The sequence below is a fragment of the Pleurodeles waltl genome, chromosome 6, assembly GCF_031143425.1.
Source record: "Pleurodeles waltl isolate 20211129_DDA chromosome 6, aPleWal1.hap1.20221129, whole genome shotgun sequence".
NCBI lineage: Eukaryota > Metazoa > Chordata > Amphibia > Caudata > Salamandridae > Pleurodeles > Pleurodeles waltl.
The window spans coordinates 1,573,865,305-1,573,889,478 of record NC_090445.1 but is presented as its reverse complement, the minus strand read 5'-3'; the positions used below and the strand labels follow the sequence as shown (position 1 = coordinate 1,573,889,478).

General features: G+C 44.0%; 1 protein-coding gene across 2 annotated transcripts in view; it reads right to left on the bottom strand.

The window, feature by feature from the left end:
• Nucleotides 1-22,112: 22,112 nt before the first annotated feature.
• Nucleotides 22,113-24,174, bottom strand: part of SSNA1 (SS nuclear autoantigen 1) — a 65,286-nt gene continuing 63,224 nt past the window's right edge. For both annotated transcript variants that reach the window (XM_069241324.1, XM_069241325.1), the window contains exon 3: nucleotides 22,113-22,420. In XM_069241324.1, the coding sequence (XP_069097425.1) occupies nucleotides 22,307-22,420 (114 nt within the window). In that variant the 3' untranslated portion in view covers nucleotides 22,113-22,306. The remainder of the gene's footprint in view (nucleotides 22,421-24,174) is intronic.

Genomic DNA, 24,174 nt, shown 5'->3' with positions numbered 1-24,174 from the left:
GCTGGGCATTCAAAGACCAAGGTCAAATGTCAAGCTGTGTGTTGGAGGTAGCCTGGTGTTTATTTTGCTTTCGGCTAACTTCAGTTTGAGAGCATTTACAGGAAAGAGGAATGCAGCATACTTTCTACTTGGATTCTGAATGTGCATTTTTTTTACATTTTACTGTAGACATAGCCATCTTAAAAGTGATCACCTCCTTCAGCTGCGTAAAATATGTGCCTTTCATTCTTGGGGCTGGAAGTTCACTCTGGGCATCTTCGGGGGGGGAGGAAGCATTACCTTTTCTAAAATCATGTTAGAACTATTACTTACAGAAAAAAAACTTGCACTGATTTAGTGTGATGTACCAGTATTACTAAGATGAAACAGTTCTGCATGTGACTTTTTCGTATTTAACATGTTTTTTTGCAAAATGTCTTTATAAAAGAAGGTGGCCCAAAAGTTAAGGGTGCAGGATACCCTTGTTACTTGCTTTCTTTCACGTGAATTAACTTGTAAATAAGTGCTTGCCTGTTTTTAACAGGTGGGGGTGCATGCAAATTTTAGGAGGGTGCTTGTGGACCGTGCTGATTTAATCTGATGCACTAGTACTGCTAAGATGAAACAGTTCTGTATGTGAATGACATACATATTTGGAATTTTTGCAAAGACTTTTTCATATTTACCATGTTATTTTTCAAAATTCCTCTTCTGTGGTTGGTCCATTTAATTTGTGAAACTGCCTTTTTAGGAACAAAGTAAAAAAAACGCATTTCTGTCTCCGCTTCAGCCTAACATATGGTGATCTTTGGCAATTTAGACTGTTTATGGCCCACTCACTGTCAAGAACAGGATGTGATCTTTTCACAGGAAAGAGCCAGCCTCATTGTAACACAATTTAACAGTGCTGGTTTTTCACTTTGATGTGTAAAGCCTATGCTTTGTTTGTGACATCTGTGGGATCTCGTTATGGAGAGTTAGATAAGATTAAAGGCAGATTGTATGAACGCTTTTGTTTTTATGTTTAGCTATACAATAATTATGTATTCCACCTGCAACTATGCCTTTTTTTGGAACACATATATTAATGGATTTTAACGATTTCCTCATTTGTCCTTGCAGGCACTAGAGTCATGATTTGAATGGTATAAAAGGTGCAGCGGCACATGGGACCAAAAGCTTTTGGAAACCTGGTGAACCCCGATTATTGCTATATTTCACCACTAAAAAAGCAGCCACAAGTGCAGTTACCTTGCAGACACTAGGGACATGATTTGAATGGTGCAACAGGTGCGGTGGCATAGGAGCCAAAAGGTGTAGGAAATCCACTGATTATTGTTATATTCAACTACTAGACAAGCAGTCAAAATTGCAGTTACCGTCCATGCATTAGTCAAGTTTGACTGGTGCAGCAGATGCAGTGGCATGGGGGCCAAAAGTTCTAGAAAACCCACTGAATACCGCTTATTGCTATATTTTACTACTATTACCACCAACTCGCAACCAGCTATGGCCGATATCTTGCTGCTCCTTAGTGACTGTCTACCATTCCAGTGCTCCTTGTGGTGCAGTGCGAGCGCGGCCACCTCCTCCACCACTGTTTCCCTGCTTCCTGACCCCTCCTCTCTCCCCTCATGGACTTCCTCCCTCGTAGGCTTACTCTTCTCCTGACCTATTAGTGGCATACCTTGAAAGTGTTCGTTCACCTTTTTTCTCAGTACGGGCAGCTTTTATTAAAAAAAAGCTTATAAACGTTCTATGAAACATTTCAGCGCTGCGCTTGATAAGAGCACCAGTTATATTGCACAAACACTTTTTTATGGCAGTGGGAAATTACATGATGATGACAGGATGTAGACAAGAAAGGGGGTGGGTAGTGGTGGTAGAAAGGGGTGCACTTCCCACACGTTGAGCAAGTATAGTCAATAGTAGTTGATGTCAAAAATCGTGCAATGGTGCTATGCGGTAAGATGCTCCACTACCCAGGAGCATACGGTAGTGCTTCAAAGAAACACTAAACATGAAATTTAGCACAGAAGTCGCAGCACTCAAAACAATGTTCATAATAAAGATGTCCTCCAGTTGAGTTGGTTGTAGTGGATTCCTTTAATTAGTAGCCAAGGGCATCAAAATAGATCAGTTGAGCACTGATCCCTAAATACACCCAAGTAGTCAGTTGAGCATAGTTCCATATACACAGCCAACACGTGCCTCGTCACAACAGGTGACCTTTTCAAGGCTATGAGACGACACAGTAAGTAGGGAAGTAAGTAAGGTCATTCAATAGTAAAATGAACAGGGTGGAGGGTAAACCTTGCTGACCAAGACCGTGGTAAGTCAAATGTGCAAACCATACTTAGCATTAGGTACAGAAAGAAAACTGGAGCTATCCTCATGCAATGAAGTTCAACCTTGGCCTTCTTTGCACCTTTCAAACTGTCATGAGGGCCATGACTTAGGGGCTTTTCAATGGATCCCTGTCTTGTCTCATGCACAAAATCGTTTGTTTCAAAGACATTTTTCCTGGCAAGTTGTTTTTCATGGTAATCTTGTCAGTATGGCAAACCAATCAACTTCAGGTCCCAGGTGAGTGAGTGTAGGAAGCTGGCTCTGTATATACTATATCAAAGTGAGATATAGTGTGCAGGGATTCCCAAGAAGTTTGACAGAGGCAAAATAGATAATACTAATGATCTATTTGTGGTAGTGGTTGATCAGATAGAGGGTAGAGTTACGCATTTGTTGTACACACACAAGCAATAGAAGATACACACACACACACACACACACACTCACAGACTCCCCTCCAGACCAATAGGATTTTATATATAAAAATATATTTTTGTTACTCTATTACTAGAACCACAAGATTCAGTTTAGAAGTAAATACTGTTGCAGGTAAGTACTTAGCATAGACATCAATGTAACTTTGTTTTACTTTAGTAGAGTAAACAGGTTTTAAGAAAACAGAACAGTGGACACTACATTTTCTGAACAGTTCCTGGGGGAAGAAAATAGAGTACAGTTTTAGAGGTAAGTACACAACTTACAGTTACAGTCTCCGGGTTATAGGTAGTCCACCATTGGGGGTTCAAGTCAACCCCATACACCCACCACCAGCACCAGTGGGCCAGTCGGGTGCAGAGATCAAAGAGGAGCCAAATTAACCGGGGCCCCTATGGAGACAGGGGGTGCTCAGAATTTGGTCTACCAGCAGGTAAGTACCCGTGCCTTAGAGGGCAGACCAGGGGGATTAGAGGAGCACTGGAAGGGTCCCAAGTAGGCACCAATCCCACACCCTCAGCAGCACTGGGTGGCCAGGTTCAGGGTGCAAACAGGGTGTCTGGTTTTCAATGAAACTCTGAGGGGACCCCAGGGGGTCACTCAGGTGCTGCGGGCAAGGTCCCGGAGGGAAGTGGGGTTCGGGGTGGTGTGGAGTCTCGGGCACACCACCAGTCAGACAGGGAAGAGGGCCACTTGTTGATTGTCCCTGCACCGGGTGTTTATTTCTCCAAGGCCTGGGGGCTGGGGGTGCAGTGGGTCCTTTGGTGTTGGTTATCTTCATCCAGGACAGTCGCGGTAAGCGGGGTTCTCGGGATTCCCTCTGCAGGCGGTGTCGTGGAGGGGTGGAGAGGTCAACCCAGGGTGGGCACTTGGTTACTGTCGCCTGGGGGTCCTCTCTGGTCGGTTGGGCCACCTGGACTCGGGCTGTGGGCGTCGGGTGCAGAGTGGTTAGGACTCACGCTTCTGGAGTGAGGTGGGAGTCCTTTAGAAGCAGTTTCTTCTTCTTTTCTTTTGGACAGGTCCACTGTCCACTGGAATTTCTTGGTCCTCGGTGATGCAGACAGTCCTTGGGGTTTTTTTCAGGGGTCGCTGGACCTGCAGGACACGTCGCTTTTCTTTTGCAGCTCTTTGAAGCAGGAGACGGGCTGGTAAGGCTGGGGCCGAGACAGTTGTTGTCTCCTTCCCTTCTCTGCAGGGTTTTCAGCTCAGCAGTCCTTCTTCTTTCTTCAGGTCATCAGGAATCTGACTAGCATGGTTCAGGGAGCCCTTAAATACAAGATTTAGGGGTGTTTTAGGAGTCTGAGGGCAGTAGCCAATGGCTACTGTCACTGAGGGTGGCTACACCCTCCTTGTATCCACTCCCTTTGAGGAGGGAGGGCACATTCATATCCCTATTGGTCCCTGTCCTCCAAGATGGTGGATTCTGCAAGGAGGGGTTCACTTCAGCTCTGGACACCCTAGTGGTGGTCCCAGCTGAAGTGGTCACTCCTCCTTGCTTTTCTTAATTTTCCTGCAGAACTAGCCACCCAAAGTGGAAGCTTGTCCATGAGGCAGGCATCTCCACTAGCTGGAGTGCCCTGGGGCACTGTAACATGAGGCCTGGACCTTTGAGGCTCACCGACTGCTGTTACAGTTCCTGCAGGGGGAGGTGTGAAGCACCCCCACCCAAGACAGGCTTTATTTCTGGCCTCAGAGAGCACAAAGGATCTCACCCCAGGGAGTCAGAAACTCGTCTCTTAGTGGCAGGCTTGCACAGACCAGTCAGTCCTACACTAGAGGATTGGGTAAAATACAGGGGGCATCTCTAAGATTCCCCCTGTGTTTTTTTGTTTTTAATAAATCCAACACTGGCATCAGTGTGGGTGTACTGTGCTGAGAAGTTTGATACCAAACTTCCCAGTATTCAGTGTAGCCTTTATGGAACTGTGGAGTTCATTTTGACAAACTCCCAGACCATATACTTAATATGGCCACACTGTACTACAATGTCTAAGAATGGACTTAGACACTGTAGGGGCACATTGCTCCTGCAGCTATGCCCTTACTTGTGGTATAGTGCACCCTGCCTTAGGGCTGTAAGGTCTGCTGAGGGAGTGACTTACCTATGCCACAGGCAGTATTTGGTTGGTGGGCATGGCACCCTGAGGGGGTTGCCATGTCAACTTTGAGTGTGTTGGTGGGAAGAAAAAGGCAATCTGCACTGGCACTGTGCATGTGATAGGTGAAGGGTCCCTTAGGGTGGCACAACACATGCTGCAGCCCTTAGGGACCTTCCATGGTCACAGGGCCCTTGGTGCCACTGGTACCTTTTACAAGGGACTTATCTGTGGGCTAGAGGTGTGCTAATTGTGGAAACAATGGTACATTTGTAGGGAAAGAGCACTGGTGCTGGGGCTTAGTTAGTAGGAACCCAACACACTCTCAGTCAAGTCAATCAAAAAGTGGTGGGGCACCTGCAACAAGTACCAGTTTCCTACATTGAGCTAGGTACCATTTCACCTGCATAGACGCCAAGGGGTATTCTGAAGGTTTTACCACCTGAAGGAATACATTAGTCATCCCATTTTCTTTCCAAATCTGTATACTTCTACAGCGGAGATAATCTTGCATAAATTGACATTTGATGCATCCTTTATTTTTTTCATTTTTTTTATTTTTAATTTGTGCCTACCCTTGTGATGTTCTCCTGGTTGTTTTTTTTGTTACTCTTGGCCCCGTCTGAGAGCTCAGAAAGGACTGGTCCTATGAGAAGCAGGTTTGTTCAGATTTGCATAATATGGGCCTCTATTTAGAGTGGCACAGTGGTTGAATAATTAGAGGTTTGAATGCTACACAGTGACTGCCAATGGTTTGGACTATGTTCAAGCATTCCTCCCATCACTTTTTGTGTGTTTGATATAATGCCCTACGTGGCCAAGGGTATACCTATAGCATGTGCCCTTGCTCGTTGTGCCACATGACCAAAGCTATCCTTCACTTATAAGGCTTAATAAAGGTGAAACCGTTGTGGGTTTGCTTTCGGTCCCTTCAGGAGGACGCCTCGCCAGGAAGTTCAGGTTGGATTTTCCCATGAGAAGCAGGGACAGTACTGAATTGCATAAGGCAAGGCTGTCTCTATTGTGGCACAGTGGTTGAAAAGTGATGGGTTCTGATACATTCATGGTGCCACAGTTCATCTAATTTTCTCCTGTTGCTCACGCCCTTTTTCTAGGAATGACACACCATTAGTCTACAAAGTACGGGAACTGAAGAGAGCGAACATCTGCACAGTGGGGAGGCTGTGCCAACATGTGCTTACACATGAAACCTTTGCATCAGCAGGTTATGTCAAAGTTTGGGACTAGAAGAAAGACTGTGTAGGAGTAACTGAGTCACCACAAATGTTGTGTTATCATTCCCAGATCTGGCTATAGATTTTGCTATTCACCAGAGCTGTTACACCTACACAAGGTCCTCTGCTGCTTAATGAAATACATTTGGCTTCTTACTTGTAGAACTAAATATAGCATCAGTGGTACATCTGTGAAATGATATTCAAAGAGTACCTCGAGGGCAGCTCTTTAATGATTTGCAGCATTCTTGCACAGACACAGAAATTCATAGCTGTGATGGATTTGCTTACCACCATGCCTCATGAATATTTGAAATAAGCATTCCTTGTAAAACCAAAGTCCAATGTTTTGATTGAGAAATCATGCTGTAGACTCTGTAACTCTTAATTTAGTTTGTGGAGCAGTCTGCTGAAAAAGATGCAAGGTTATCATTGCACCATTTAGATTAGTCAGACCCCTTCTCTGATTCTCCGAACTGTACCTGCACACCACCACCACCACCAAACAGGAGCGCTCTACCACAGACTCCATAACCCCCTGCATAGCGCCACTACACAAGCACCACCACCACTGTAATACTGCCCTGAGGGATGTATCATGCCGTGTGACACAACATGTGAGGTACTTGCTATTGTTGTGGTTAGAGGATAGTGACTAATCCCATTTTGAATAATTTGGGGGCAATTCACAAAGGCATTTATGAGACCATAAAGTAGTACTACAGGAGTACGAATTCAAGTACTCATAACAGCAGTCGCAGTGCATGGATGGGGGCAATAAACATTAACTTCATTAAAAAAAAAAAAAAAGGACCTTAACTCGCCGCGCGCTGCTCCTCTGTTGCAGACTGCAGGCACAGGCTCCCAGCCTGCCCTGCAGCCAATCCTGACGCTGCTCAGAGCAGCGTCAGGATTGGCTGAGAGCTCCCAGCCAGGGCACTCCCAGGCAGACTGAGAGCCTGTGGAGACACTCCCCAGCCCGGCAACTGTGTTGCTGGGCTGGAGAGTGCCTACTGCACAAGTATGTTCGGCTGGCCAAAGACAGCTGGCCAAACACACGTGCCATGAGCACTCCCCCTCTCTGCTCGTCACCCCTGTGGCCCCGCCCCTTTAGAAGAAACAATAATAGACTAAGGGGCATATTTATATTCCATTTACACCTAATTTGCGTCATTTTTTTTAACACAAATTCTGCGCAAAACTAACTCCATATTTATATTTTGACGTTAGACACGTCTAACGTCAAAATATTGGAGTTTGCACCATTTTTTTTTAGATGTGTGAACCTACCTTGCATCAATGAGATGCAATGTAGGCATTCCCATCTAAAAAATGGTGCTAGCCCCATATTTATCCCCCATGCTAAAATGACGCACAGGTGGGAGGAGGGGCTAAATAATGGTGCGAAGCTTGCTTTGCATCATTACTTTACGCCTGGGTCAGACCAGACGTTAGAGGAACTGTTGACCCATTTCCATGGTTAAACACCATTGAATGGGTCCACAGGGGCCCTCCCCAAGCCCCAGGAACACCCCCACCCACACCAGAGGGACCCCATCCCAGGTAAGTAGGGTAACTGTAGGTAAGTATTTTTTATTTATTTTTTGTGCCATCGGGGACCAATTTGGGGCCCCCTGCATGGCACAGAGTGCAATGGCAATGTCCAGTAGCCACCGGTCCCCTGTGCTGGCCATTGGGGTGGTGGGCATGACACCTGTCTTTTCTAAGACAGGAGTCATGTGGTATGGATGGTTTTGTGTCCGAAAATGACGCTAGGATGGTTAGAGGCATTTTTTTTTGCCTCTAATTAGCCTAATGGCCTTTCTCAGTGCACAATCCCCTTCTCCCATACTGCCACCCCTACCCGGCTAACGTCATTCTTGTTTTACGCTAGCCCACCCCCCCTTTGCACCATTCCATAAATATGGCGCCTGGCTGGTGCTCATGAATGGCGCAAGCCGGAGCAAAACTTTTTGATGCAAAACTGCGCTAGTGCAGTTTTGCATCAAAAAGTATAAATATGCCCCTACGTTTATTATAGTTTTCTGCTGGTGAAGGGGGTGGGAGGGTCATGCTCCTCCGCCATAATGGTGGAGCCACCCCTGCATAACAGCATTTGGGGAAAAAGCTCCATCATGTGTAAGATTCATCATGTGGCATAGAGCCTTTTTATGAGTGCATTTGTTTTTTTCTGGTAAATGAATTTACTCGCACACAGATTTTTGTGTGAGTAAATCTACTGACGGGTGGGGATAAGCGACCCAAAAACGGACACATGTGTAGGTATTCACACACACCTCTTCCTGCCCGAGAAAAGATCCGAAATATACTCTTGGTAAGAGCAGGAGTCCCTCCTTTTGCAGGACAGAGTTGAAGAAAGGAAATGCCCCAAAATGTTGCGAAGGTGTAGGAGGGATTTCGCCAAATGGAATAATAGTTTCCCTGTGGAATGAAAAAGTGTCATTGCACAAAGGCGGTGGCATTTCCCCTGCGCCTAATTTTAGATGATGCACTATTACTCATGCAGAGGTGGCTCTGCATTCTTGGAAATTGGATTTAAAAAATATGTTAAAGACTTGCTCGAGGAAATACGTGACTGTCTTCTGAGAAACTCTGGCGAATTCCTGAATGCGAGGTATTAGACATGTGGACAAAGATTTGCGACTTTGAGTAATTGGCCCCTGGATCTGCCTATTGCCCCTAAAACAAGGTAAACAAGCATGTTGTCTTAAATCTCTCTAGCACTAAACAACAAGGTAGATTCATGCATGAGCTGCATTCAATGTATTCCTGTCTTCAGTATGTGTTTCTTAAATGGCAAACAACGTTAAAGCAAATATGTGCTGTTACTCCTTAAGGTCGGTTAATTAAACCTGCGCCATGCCAGTGAATTTTTTTAATTTATTTTTTCTTAATTAAAATATCTCTTGCCTCCATTTGCTTTGAAGACGATTTGGAAATAATAATCTTTGATAGTTTTTAGATGGAGAGCAGTTTAGTTATGAACATTGGATCGAAGACCTCACCATGAGTAGCCTGGTTAATTCTGAGATCTGCGGTGTGTGCTGTTACCGCACTTTTCGCAATGATGACTTTTGTGATCAGCACTATTTATCCGGGAGTGCGTTAAGCTCCAAATTCAAGTTATGCCGCAAAGCCGCTTGAGTGGGTGGGATTTGTAGCACTCGATAAATGCCCGCACTGCGGTGTCATCAGTAGGTGCAATACATTCATATAAATTCCTGGGCTACTCAGGATCAGATCCCAAGACGCATTTCTTGTCCTTTTACGACACCTACTGGTGTTTCGAAAAAACGCAGCGGTAGGAATTGTACCCTTTTCGTTTCTCTCTTGAATGTCAACCAGCGATCTTGCTACGTTTTTTTTTTGGGGGGGTTGGGGGGGGGAGGGAAATGTATGTGTGTGTATATATATATGTGTGTGTGTGTATATATATATATATATATATATATATATATATATACCAGTTCAAAGCTGTACCATGTGTTATTGGCACACGCAGCCAATTTTTGTGCGACCGAATTATTTGATCGATAGAGCTAAGGTATTCTGCTACATGGTTTGTAGCGCTTACAAAATCCCATACACAGATAACAAACATTCCCTTTATAAAGAAGGCAAGTCAAATTGATTTCTATAATTGTGTAACAAAAGAATTGTTACAACATGGAACAAAAGCGTAACAAACATGTTACTTGCTGTGTGCCCTTATCCAGGATTCACAGCATTAACAGGCAACTAAAAAGTGCGTGTCATGGCAAGAGTTTCGGGCCATAATGCACGCAAAGAAAGGACCCTCTTGACGGGGTTGGTGTTTGTATTAAGCCATACTTGGGTTCTGTGGGTTCCTCGTCGTCTCTGGGCAGCGGTGGTACTACACCCGTCACACCATTGATATCTGTGCCCCTTCTACCGATTTTCAGAGTTCATTTACCTTTTCACTCACCCCCTCCTTAATCCACCTCGCCTTTCCTCTCCCCCTTCACTGTCTCCTCCCATTCTGCCCCAATCTGTCTCTATCTCTTGCTCTTTTCGATTTCCTTTATGGTCTTTTTTATTTTCCTCCCTTTCCTCTCTCCCACTTCACAACCATCCTCAGCCCTATAATATCCTTCTCTTCTCTCTCATACCTTTAATAACTGTGCCCATTATGCCCTTCCCCCATTCCTGTGTGTGTGTATGTATGTATGTGTGTGTGTGTATATATATATGTATATATATATATATATATGTATATATATATATATATGGAAAATGTCACTTACCCAGTGTATATCTGTTCGTGGCATGAGACGCTGCAGATTCACATGCTGTATATTATCTTGCCATCTAGTGTTGGGCTCGGAGTGTTACAAGTAGTTTTTCTTCGAAGAAGTCTTTCGAGTCACGAGACCGAGGGACTCCTCCCTTTCGGCTCCATTGCGCATGGGCGTCGACTCCATCTTAGATTGTTTTCCCCGCTGAGGTAGGAGTTGAGAGTATACTAGATGTGCCCATGCAATGGAGTAGGTGTGTATGTACATAATGTGTATTAAAATAATATTTATTTACAAATTTACAAATCTTATTCAACTAACAACGGCTACAGGCTCCTGGGGAGGTGGGAGGGCGCATGTGAATCTGCAGCGTCTCATGCCACGAACAGATGTACACTGGGTAAGTGACATTTTCCGTTCGGTGGCATGTGTAGCTGCAGATACACATGCTGTGCATAGACTAATAAGCAGTAACCTCCCCTAAAAAGCGGTGGCTTAGCCTGTAGTAGTTAAGTTGTTTGAAATAATGTTCTTAATACAGCCTGTCCTACTGTGGCTTGTTGTGTTGTTAACACATCTACACAGTAATGCTTCGTAAATGTGTGAGGCGTAGACCAGGTGGCTGCCTTACAAATTTCAGTCATAGGTATATTCCCCAGAAAAGCCATTGTGGCGCCTTTTTTCCTAGTGGAATGCGCTTTTGGTGTAATAGGTAGATCTCTTTTTGCTTTGATATAGCAAGTTTGAATACATTTAGGGGCATATTTATACTCCGTTTGCGCCGAATTTGCGTCGTTTTTTTCGACACAAATTCGACGCAAAACTAACTCCATATTTATACTTTGGCGTTAGACGCGTCTAGCGCCAAAGTTCATGGAGTTAGCGTCATTTTTTGGCGTGAACACCTTCCTTACGTTAATGAGATGCAAGGTAGGCGTTCCCGTCTTAAAAAATGACTCCCAGGCATGTGCGTGGTATTTATACTCCCGGGCAAAAATGACGCCCGGGAGTGGGCGGGTCAAAAAACCCCCGCATTTGCGCCTCTTTTTAACGCCTGGGTCAGGGCAGGCGTTAAGGGACCTGTGGGCTCAGAATGAGCCCAGAGGTGCCCTCCCCTGCCCCCAGGGACACCCCCTGCCACCCTTGCCCACCCCAGGAGGACACCCAAGGATGGAGGGACCCATCCCAGGGAAGAAAAGGTAAGTTGTGGTAAGTATTTTTTTAATTTTTTTTTTGTGGCATAGGGGGGCCTGATTTGTGCCCCCCTACATGCCACTATGCCCAATGACCATGCCCAGGGGACATAAGTCCCCTGGGCATGGCCATTGGGCAAGGGGGCATGACTCCTGTCTTTGCTAAGACAGGAGTCATGTTAATGGCATCTGGGCGCCCAAAAAAAATGGCGCAATTCGGGTTAAGACGATTTTTTTTGCCTCAGCCTGACTTGCTCCATTTTTGGACGCCCAAACGCCATTTTTCCCTACGCCGGCGCTGCATGGTGTACGTGTTTTTTTTTCACGCACACCAGGCAGCGCCGGTCGGCTAACGCCATTCAATAAATACGGCGCCCGCATGGCGCTTCAGAATGGCGTTAAACGGCGCTAATTTTTTTGGCGCAAAACTGCGTTAGCGCAGTTTTGCGTCAAAAAGTATAAATATGGCCCTTAATTATCCATCTGGCAATGCCTTGTTTGGAAATAGGATTACCTGCATGAGGTTTTTGGAAGGCTACAAACAATTGTTTTGTTTTACGAAATTGTTTTGTCCTGTCAATGTAATACATTAGTGCTCTCTTTATGTCATATATATGTAAGGCTCTTTCGGCTACTGAGTCTGGTTGTGGAAAGAAGACTGGGAGTTCCACTGTTTGGTTTAGGTGGAACGGTGATATAACCTTTGGTAGGAATTTGGGATTTGTACGGAGAACCACTTTATGTTTATGTATTTGTATAAAGGGTTCTTGTATAGTAAATGCTTGTATCTCACTTACTCTTCTAAGAGATGTGATAGCTATTAGAAAGGCTACTTTCCAAGTTAAGTATTGCATTTCACAAGAGTGCATGGGTTCAAATGGTGGTCCCATGAGTTGTGTTAATACAATATTAAGGTTCCATGAAGGTACTGGTGGTGTTCTCAGGGGTATGATTCTTTTTAATCCCTCCATAAATGCTTTTATGACTGGGATTCAAAAAAATCGATGTTGAATGTGTAATCTGCAGATAGGCAGATATTGCTGTGAGGTGTATTTTAATTGAAGAGAATGCTAGCTTAGACTTTTGTAAGTGTAATAAGTAGCTTACAATGTCCTTTGCGGAAGCATGTAGTGGTTGAATTTGATTATTGTGGCAGTAATTAACAAATCTTTTCCATTTGTTTGCGTAACAATGTCTTGTAGTAGGTTTTCTAGCTTGTTTAATGACCTCCATACATTCTTGTGTAAGGTCTAAGTGCCCAAATTCTAAGACTTCAGGAGCCAGATTGCTAGATTGAGCGATGCTGGATTCAGGTGTCTGATCTGTTGTTTGTGTTGAGTTAACAGATCTGGCCTGTTTGGTAATTTGATGTGAGGAACTACAGATAGATCCAGCAGTGTTGTGTACCACGGTTGGCGAGGCCAGGTTGGTGCTATGAGAATTAGTTTGAGTTTGTTTTGACTTAGTTTGTTTACCAGATAAGGAATGAGTGGGAGAGGGGGAAAAGCGTAAGCAAATATCCCTGACCAACTGATCCATAACGCATTGCCCTTGGATTGAGGGTGTGGGTACCTGGACGCGAAGTTTTGGCATTTTGCGTTTTCTTTTGTTGCGAATAGGTCTATTTTTGGTGTTCCCCAGCGTAGGAAGTAATCCTGTAGGATCTGGGGATGAATTTCCCATTCCTGTGTTTGCTGGTGATCTCGACAGATTGTCGGCCAACTGGTTCTGAATGCCTGGTATGTATTGTGCTATTAGGCAAATGTGATTGTGAATTGCCCAATGCCAAACATTTTGTGCTAAGAGACACAGTTGTGACGAGTGTGTCCCTCCTTGTTTGTTGAGGTAATACATTGTTGTCATGTTGTCGGTTTTGACAAGAATGTGTTTGTGGGCTATCAGTGGTTGAAATGCTTTTAATGCTAGAAACACTGCCAACAGTTCTAAATGATTTATGTGCAGTTGTTTTTGTTGATTGTCCCATTGTCCCTGTATGCTGTGCTGGTTGAGGTCTGCTCCCCATCCCATCATGGAAGCATCTGTTGTGATCACGTCTTGAGGCACTGGGTCTTGGAATGGCCGCCCTTGGTTTAAATTTATAGGGTTCCACCATTGAAGCGAGAAGTGTGTCTGGTGGTCTACCAACACTAGATCTTGGAGTTGACCCTGTGCTTGTGTCCATTGTTTTGCTAGGCACTGTTGTAAGGGCGGCATGTGTAATCTCGCGTTTGGGACAATGGCTATGCATGAAGACATCATTAAGTGTTGGGGGTTTGTGACATTGAAGTCACTGTTTGGTTTGACTTGTCTTAGGTGTTTGGAATTTTCCCCTAGCTCTTGGGAATTGTCCACCCCTATATGAACCTGAAACCCTCCTCTCTGGTATTGTCCCTGATAGGTGGGTCTGGTTTGCAAGGTGGAAGGCTCTGGTGTTTGTGTACGAAACCCCCCTCTAAATTGTGGCTTTCTAAATGTGCCTCTGCTTTGTGGGGAGTAGAGCGCGCCCATGGCTTTGGCCGTGTCCTTCTTTAATTTTTCAATTGCTGTGTCCACTTCCGGCCCAAACAATTGTTCTTGGTTAAAAGGCATGTTTAACACAGCTTGTTGGATTTCTGGCTTGAATCCTGAGCTTCGTAACCCTGCATGCCTGCGAATGGTTACTGCAGTGTTGACTGTTCATGCTGCTGTGTCTGCCGAGTCTAATGTGGACCTTATTTGGTTGTTGGATATTGCTTGTCCTTCTTCCACAACCTGTTGGGCACGTTTCTGGTGTTCTTTGGGCAAGTGCTGTATAATATGTTGCATCTCGTCCCAGTGTGCCCTGTCGTAGCGAGCCAGTAGGGCTTGCGAGTTTGCGATCCGCCATTGATTGGCTGCCTGTGATGCCACTCGTTTGCCCGCTGCATCAAACTTCCTACTCTCCTTGTCAGGCGGTGGAGCGTCTCCTGATGTTTGAGAGTTTGCCCTCTTTCTTGCTGCTCCTACAACCACCGAGTCTGGTGTAAGTTGCTGTGTTATAAACACAGGGTCTGTTGGGGGAGGCTTGTATTTTTTCTCCACCCTAGGCGTGATAGCCCTTCCTTTCACTGGCTCCGGGAATACTGTTTTGCGTGCTTGAGCATGCCCGGGAGCATTGGCAGACTTTGGTAGGAAGTGTGGGTGGATGCCAAGGTGTTGAACAGTAAATAATCCTCTATTGGCTCTGAATGCATTGCTACATTGTGGAACGTAGCTGCCCTTGATAGTACCTGCGTATATGCAGTACTGTCCTCTGGTGGTGACGGCCTTGTTGGGTAACAATCTGGGCTGTTGTCTGATACCGGGGCATCATATAAGTCCCATGCATCCGGATCATCCTGTGTCATCCCTGTATGCGTAGGTGACTGCATTGGAGGTGTTGTTACTGGGGACAGCTGTGGTGAGTGTAGTGGGGAAGGTTGTGGCGAAAACCTCGGTGGTGGGGTTTTATCTCTGGCCACTTTCGCCTTTGGCTGCATTTCTGACTCTTGAAATGCCAGCTTTCTTTTGGTTTTGATTGGAGGAAGAGTTTGTATTTTTCCAGTCTCTTTCTGAATATGCAACCTCCTTTGCGTATGGTCTGGTTCCCCCATACTTATTTCCTGCTCAAATCTGTGTTTTTGTATTTGGCTGGAAAGTCCTTGCTCTTCTGTGTAAGAGCTTCTTTTAGGCTCCGAAGCCGCTTTTTTCTGTACCGATTCTTCTGAGAAAGTCTTTTTCGGTTCCGACATTACCTTTCTCACCTTGGGTGAGTCGGACTTTCGGTGCCGCGATAGTTCGGTGCCTGAATCTCAACGGAGTTGGATGTCTTCGGCAATTCTTTGGCCTTTTTCGGTGCCGATGTTTGGTCACCTTCCTTTCGATGGGTTAAGCCATGGCCTGCTGGCGGTGGCATCCGCTTGGCCTTTACGATCTTTGTGTGAGTTTTGGATGGGGCAGTTTTACTCACTGTTTTCTGCACCGTCGTGGGCCGTTCGCTTTCGGATTCGTCAGAGTCCGTCCCCTGGATGGAAATTCTTTCCTCCTCTTCTACGTCGAGTTGTTCTCTCGGTGTCGACGCCATTTGATGTCTTCTCGCTCTTCGATCACGTAGGGTCTTTTTTGATCGAAATGCCTGACAGGCCTCACAAGTATCCTCCCTGTGTTCTGGTGATAAACACAGATTACAGACCAAGTGTTGGTCTGTATAGGGATACTTCGAGTGGCACTTCGGACAGAAGCGGAGGGGGGTCTGGTCCATTAGTTTCGTCGATGGATGCGGTCGGGCCGACCAGGCCCCGCTGAAGAGCGGAAGCCCCGAAGGGCCGCTGGAGCACTTCTACAGTCGGTGTCGATACGCTAACACTAAACCGGTTCCAAGCGCGAACAATACCGTCGAATTTTCGATATTTAGCTAACTTTCCCGATTCGAAATATGGAGCGAAGAGGAACACGTCCGAACCCGATGGCGGAAAGAAAACAATCTAAGATGGAGTCGACGCCCATGCGCAATGGAGCCGAAAGGGAGGAGTCCCTCGGTCTCGTGACTCGAAAGACTTCTTCGAAGAAAAACAACTTGTAACACTCCGAGCCCAACACTAGATGGCAGGATAATGCACAGCATATGTATCTGCAGCTACACATGCCACCGAACATATATATATATATATATATATTATATGCCAATGCTTCGCTCTCTCCTATTCTTTCCCCATTCTCCAACCTCCTTATTTCTACCCTCTTTCAATCACCATTTGGTAAATATTCTCCTTTTGAATCTTTCCTTCTCATTCCCTGACCCCTTTCTCTCATGCTTCCTGCATTCTACTATCACCCTCCCATTTCCTCCCTTTCTCTCACCTCCATGGCTCGTCTTTTTTTCTGCACCCTCCTGATTTCTGCCCTCCCTTTCATTCACTACATTCAACCTCTCCAATCCCTTCCTTTCTTATCTTGGCCTATCCATCTTTCTATTAGGTATTTTCTTTCTTTTCTCTCCTGTGCAATCCGCCTGTACCTCTATCTTCACTTTTTTGCATCCTCTTAATCTCATTGTCTCACCCACCTAGTACTTCCTTTTAGGAAAACAAGCTGCATTAAAAAAAAAAAAAAGAAAAAAAAATGCTTTATTTAAGAGGAATCACAGACATGATGGTCTGCTGCCCCAGCAGGTCACTATGGCCCTCATTCTGACCTTGGCGGGCGGCGGAGGCCGCCCGCCAAAGTCCCGCCGTCAGATTACCGTTCCGCGGTCGAAAGACCGCGGCGGTAATTCTGACTTTCCCGCTGGGCTGGCGGGCGGTCGCCTTCAGACCGCCCGCCAGCCCAGCGGGAAAGAGGCTTCCACGATGAAGCCGGCTCGGAATCGAGCCGGCGGAGTGGAAGCTGTGCGACGGGTGCAGTTGCACCCGTCGCGTATTTCACTGTCTGCGCAGCAGACAGTGAAATACATGTAGGGGCCCTCTTACGGGGGCCCCTGCAATGCCCATGCCAGCGACCCCCCCTACCGCCATCCGGATCCCAGCGGTCGGACCGCCGGGATCTGGATGGCGGTAGGGGGGGTCGGAATCCCCGCGGCGGTGCAGCAAGCTGCGCCGCCGTGGAGGATTCAATGGGGCGGCGGTACACTGGCGGGAGCCCGCCAGTGGTGCCGGTCCGACCGCGGCTTTACCGCCGCGGTTGGAATCCCCATTGGAGCACCGCCGGCCTGTCGGCGGTGCTCCCGCGGTCCTCCGCCCTGGCGGTCAAAGACCGCCAGGGTCAGAATGAGGGCCTATACCTGCAACTTAAATCAATTGTAGAGGGTCTGAATTTGTGGCCTACCTCTTGCATAGTAATGAGCTGGGTTAAACTGTGACCCACTACAAATCAGTATATTGTGAATCAACCTATTAATAGTAGGTAGGTTGATTGAACACCAATGCATTCGGTAGACGTCAGTGCACAGCTTACACCCACTTTGACCAAATACATTTTAGTAGATTCCTATTAAGAAACAGCAAATTACAAGTCGTTATTTGATGCAATTTATGATTTTCTAATAGGAATCTTAATTAAGCCCCAGGAGTACATACTTGCTAATGTAAAGCCACAGGCAATAGGTAAAATTTGTTTATAACTCTATAAAATTTGTTTATGTTAGCGAGTGTTAATTTTTACATGTAACGCCTTTATATTCCACTTCACCTTTATTTTCCACTTCAACTTTATGTTCCACTTCACCAACCATATTATGTCATATGATACACCTTGTGGCAATCTCATTGGGAATTTAAAGCTCTGTGACTTCTTAAAACTGGAACATAAAAGAAGAGTCAAAAACCTACTTGAACGACTGTACTTGCTGCTATGATAACTACCTTCAGTGATTTGTAAAGTAAATTTGTTCTCGGATTCCTAACATGACAAGTTCATCATCTGTTACATAAGGAATACACATTAGTAACAAAACTACCCCTGCAAAAGCAATCACTTCCCCATCATTGTCAACAAATAAAACACAACAAAGTCTATACAAATGAGGATCCTTTTTCTAAGGTCTTGCATGGTCCAGCATAGCTCTCTAAATACTAAAGACTTTGGTAACTGAATGTGAGGCATGTGTATTCCAACTCTAGCAACAGCAATTCGGTTGCAGCAAATAAGTATGTTGATAGGTTAGCAAAGAATGCTCTGAAACAGCCAAACAAGACTAACTTATAGTCCATGAATCTAAGATGGCTGCCATCAATGCAAATATCGCGAGAATCCGGTGTCACCTTAATCTTGACATTTTTTTTAATTCACATTAAGCAGCTTCCCACTTCTCCTTTCCCCAGGTCTACTACTGACTTGCAAAGTACTTCTTGCATAGTTATTAGTTTGAGATAGCGAGGATACTGCCATCACTCCTGTTGAATCTGGATAGCCAGGAGAGTGCAAATCGGACAGAAAACCTGCCAAATCTGAATGTCACTGGGCACACAATTTACACACATTTGTTAATTTCAAGTGTGCCTAAGTAAATTTACCTGTGAATAATTGCTTATTTGAAAATTAGCCTCACAAGCGCAATGCAAAAAAACATGCCCTACGTTTAAATCTTGAGTACATTTCCAACTTTTCCTTGCTAGGAAGGGGGTTGGAAAATAGATTGTCAACCCCAAAAATGTACAAGTTTGTGGGTGTCGCCAGACAGCTTCTCAGCCCTGAAACACACTCCCATCCAAATGAGCAGTTACTTACATTAAAATATTTTTGTTAGTAAATACGTTTACAAGTGCAACACAAATTTTTGTGATAAAAAAAAAATGTGTACTGTAGACAGCTCTCACAGGAGTGAGCTCACCAGTTCATATTTAGTACAGTCTCCTAATAGAGGCCTTACATTGGGTTTCGGTCTCTCTGTACTATTGGATAAGGGCAAAAATCAAAATTACTTTAGGATGTCTTGTGGGGATAAACCAGATCTGTAAAAACCCCAAGTCCAATAAAATAGAGTTGCACGCCCAAGGAGTGAATAAATTCTTTTAAAATGACACTAACTTTGTCTTAATATTATAAAAATCAAAATCTCGAGAAGAAAGAAAAGTTCTTAAATTGCGAATCACCCTAAGTTAATTGCTTTCTGCCAAAAATCCCATTTACACCATCCACACAATCCTCTCACTGAAGCCTAAACTCCTAAGTTTTGTCCTGTTCCATGTATCTGAAAAATTAAAGCCCACATAACCCTCCTCTTCAACATGCATCCCGACACGCTAACCACTTACTGATGTATATAAACCCTGCCAATAACTCATTACTCGTCCACCACTCTCATCTCTTTGCCCAAAGTCCTTATATACTAAGACTCTCACTCATTCATCTAAATAAAAATAATAGTTTATATGGCGATGCAGTATTGTAATTACCATTTTATTCTATCATGGTTTAAGGCTCAAGAGATATGAAACTATTTTAATGAATTAGAATTTGAGATACAGAAGGGGACTTGCTTAATAGCAAGAAAAGGTTTGGCCCATACATTATATGACCATTACTCCTAGCACCCTCAATTTTAAACAAGAGCAGGTGGTTTAACCAGGGCAAGCACACAAGATCGGCCATGGACCATCATCATTAGTACTTACAGCCCTCTTACTATGTGCATAGGAAGAACCTAGCTAACTGGTTGCCTTTACAAATAAAAAATACCATTCAAAAGTTGTTTCAAGAACCGGTCACTGTAGCCAAGATTTTTTGGGCTCTATAATTATCAATGTAGAACCTTGAAAGGAGGTGCTTTGGAATAAACAAGAAAAGTGGGGGTATAGTGGAAGTGGAGTATTGGCCAGGTTGTGGATATGCTGCCTGACAAGCCCACACCAGGTATCAGTTAGACCAGGTTTTTCCAACCAGTCGATCTTGAGCTCCCAGACACCTTAACAGTAGCTCACAGCCCCAAGATCATTTTTAAATAAGCACATGGTCCCATGTATTTCTTTTAATGTTAATGGAAGGCTGAGTTTACAATATCATCACCAGGCTGCATATAGCAGAGCCTGATAATGAGCAGTGCTCTGTAAGATTTATGGAGCACAGAGGCAAAGATCTGAAGTACTTATCGCTTAAATACAAGTCCTTGTTGACTCGATATTCGAGCATTTGAACCAAATGATATCTCAAAATGCTTATAAATGGAAGAAAATGAAAAAGTTACCTTAATAATTAACTCTTCATTTTAATTTTCTTCATTTTAAAGTGTCACATTTACAAGCAGCAGGTCTTTTGCTCCAAGTGGCCAGTAGACACCTTGCCATATTTATAACTGAAAAAGTCTTTTTTATTTTTTTTAAAATGGGAGAAATTTAAAGTGAAGAAAACATTTTATCTGAAACATTGTCACTGTCTTTCTTCACCTTCAATCAAGCCAACTACGTCTTAATGTTTCTTCACTTAAAATTCCTCCCATTTAAACAAATGTATTTTTCTTTTATACATATGGCACCATGTCTACAGGCCACTGGGAGCAAGATGCCTGGTGTTTGTAAATCTGACACTTTGAAATGGGAGAAAATGTAAATGATGAGTTTTATGGAATCCATATAAACAAAGTTAACTTCTCAGTTTTATTTTCTCCACACAATACTATATATATATATATATATATATATATATATATATATATATATATATATATATATATATATGTGTGTGTGAAAAATACAGTCATTATTTTAGGTGGGAGAAATTTAAAGTGCAAAAAAGTTCCATATTCTGAACACATCTGCAGAACATTTTTCTACACTTTAAATTTCTCCTATAAAAAATGTTTGTGTTACACATGAAACGGTGCCACAGATGGCAAAAGGTATGTCCTGTGCCACAAGAACATATGACAGTCTCTCACTCACCCGTACACATATATTCAGTTCATACATCCCCCAAAGGCCACACTCATGGCCCTATTCTGGAAGTAGCATGTAAAGATGATTTTTATCGTAGTTCGAGCTGAACTGGTCTCTTATAATGAGGCTAGAAATAAATATTTGTGCAAGAAAATCCTGCGTTCTTGTTGGAGAAGTGTATAATGCTTGGAGCCTGGAAAGTTAACAATTTCATAGCAACCATACATTTACATCCCAAAGCAAAGTTGTAACAAAAGCCATAAAGAACATATCTGATTCACTGTTCCTCTTCACTAGAGTATGACCTACGGAGTAGGTACACACAAGAAATGAGTTGTTTGGATGATACACCAATTAAAAGGACAACCTTCTTGCTACCATTGGGGCAGTTTTGATCATCGTGTATTTAGCACTGGATCATTTCAATGAGCCAATGACCCTAGATCATTCCATGCACTGGCCTGTAGATTAAGATGTGTATCTGACATTGCTGGCTGAAGCCCTCCTTAGGTTGTGCTAGTAGATATAAATACAATTAATATAGGCAGTGAGAATGACGTTTTTTTAAAACATTGCAGTTCTACTACCTATTCGCAGATGTGAAGGACCTCATCTTTACCTCGTTCCCTCCACGGAATATGCTACTTGTTATGCAGGTCAAGGCAGTGCCCATGAGTTAAAGCTGGTGCTCCAGTAAACAGACAAAAGTTTTATTGAAAGTACTCTAAAGGCAGTGTATTGCCCATTATCTAGGAAGGTAAGTTGTTCTTCATGAACAGCTTGGGGCTGCATTTGGCTGAAGGATTTGATTCCGGTTGACTTGACAATTTGTGGTTGCTTTATAAGTAAAACATGGTATGAAGAAGTGCAAAATGTGTGCAAAATATAGCCATAACAAAACACGGACCTCGTATAACTGTTCTGCTTTACTCTCACAAACGTTGTTGGTGGCAAACACTTGCATTACATCTGTTTAAATATATTCCACCTAAAGAAGCTATACTGCATTTACCACATTTCAATCAGACCCACTCATTGCAATCAAAGTGTACCTAAATAGGTTCTGTCCTGGAGAAACACATGCTGTGTTTAAAGAGACGATAAATTGGCAAATTCAGTTTAAACATTCAATATAAGAAAAATAGGAAGTTACACAAATCAAACAAAAAAAGTCTGAAACAGGTATAATTACATTGTTTTATTGATGAATTGCAGCAAACAGTCCTTTAATTACAGATTAGTATAAAAAAGAAACTTCGACCATAATGATATATAAACAAAGTTATAAAATTACAATCCACTTTTTCATTTTGGGCCCGTCCTTTCCTGCACGCGATTCCAACTGAGGCAGATTCTCAGCCGCTGAAGTCCTTAGGGTCAGCTGTCCTTATGTTGGACATTTGTCGTAGGGCCTCGCAGCTCTGTGGTTTTATTCAGGTTCCCAGCTTCCCTCTTCAGAACGTTTAAAAGAGTCTGTGAGCTTTCCAGGATCTGGGAGGGGACGAGCAGAAAATCATAAAGTGAATGTTTTATCTTACAGTTCGCCTACACAACACCTACACCTGTCCAATCTTAATAAATGTTATTTCGTTGTACCTCTCCATTCCTTGATGTAAATATAAGGTTTACAAACGTCTCATAAGCAGGCACCTTAAATTAACCTTAAACAATCTATGATAGGATTGACTAGATGGAATCTTGGTTAAAGGATACAAGAACAAACTGAAAGGTGCTTTTCACTTGTAGACAGAGAGATGAACTCGCACACATGAAATTATTGGACTCTCACGCTTTACCTTCCCACTTTTGTCCAATGAAAGTGATTAGCTGCTGCTAAGTCTTGAAAGGGCATTACCTGCATTAAATGGGTGCTGTGTCCCTGCTAATCCGCTTGCTGTCATCCTTCCTTTCACCCTCTCTCCTGACTCTAGCCAATACAGAGCAAGCAATTTAAATAAACACTGCTCTTCCGCCCTGGGCCTCACTGACCTGCCATTGAGTCCGACAGCTATAGACTACTCAACCAGATTTTGCGTTTCTGTGGGTGGAATTTTCAAATTTCTATAAAAAGTAGGGTCAGGCTGAGTTAATTCTCTGCTCCATTGCCAGATAGCTAGAGACTAGCAGACACCATGCTTCACAAATACCACCATTTGAATAACCAACTGGAATCAAGAAGCTCAAATGTGGTAGATAAATGAGTCCACATTGTACTCTACATCATACTTTATCTACAAGAAAGCAGCAATTGACCTGGAAGGAAACTGGGAAACATCCACAACCCTTGGAACAAGATGTCAAGTTCTGTGGATAAACGCCAGGCTGGGCTTCTGACCCTATATCCTTTGCTCTGCAACGATTGTGAGCAGCTGCTCATTTTTGGGAGAATTTTTCCATGTGCTCTTGCAATAGTCTTGACCTGAAAATGGAAGCACAGTCTCTGGACACACATCAGAAAAGCAACTTCATCACTGCATCTTTACTGAATGGCTTGATGAACAAGTTACTTACCTTTGGTGATACATTATCTGGTAAAGACTCTATCTAGCTGTGGATTCCTTACCATAGAATTTCCAGGCATCAGCTTGGAATCCGTAACTTTTGCTGTGCAATACCCCTGCACGCTGTTGGGTGGCTCCGCGTGGCATAGTCGTGCAAGCTGTCTATGATGCCACAGTCACCTATTAAGACGGCACCAAAGCGAGCGCACATCAGTTACTTTTCCAGAAACGTCCACGCCAGAAGCCCAGAGCCATGGAAGAAATTGCCAAGTTTTGTCTGGCAAAACCAGGGCTCGGAAAGGGACAATCCTCAACCCTAGTAAATAAGTCTGCACAGCGGGGAGGCGTGTGGGTGTAAGGAATCTGCAGCTAGATAGAGTCTCTACCCGATAATACGTTACAGAAGGTAAGTAACTTGTTCATATGATAGAGACTTTATAGCTTCAGATTTCTTACCTTAGAATAGATACCCAAGCCATAACCTCCTGGTGGTGGGCTGCGGACAATTTCACTTCAGACTAAAAAGTCCTGCAGGACCGAACAGGCAAAATGCCCGTCTCTACGGACCGGATTGTCAAGGCAGTAGTGTTTGGCAAACCTGTGCAAAGATGCCCACTTTGCTGCATGGCAGATGTACAGGACTGGTAGACCTCATCCTAATGCTGTGGTAGCAGCTTTTCCCATGGTGTAATGGGTTCTCAAGCCCTCAGGAGGCTGCTTTTTGGCCAGAGTGTAGCAGATTTT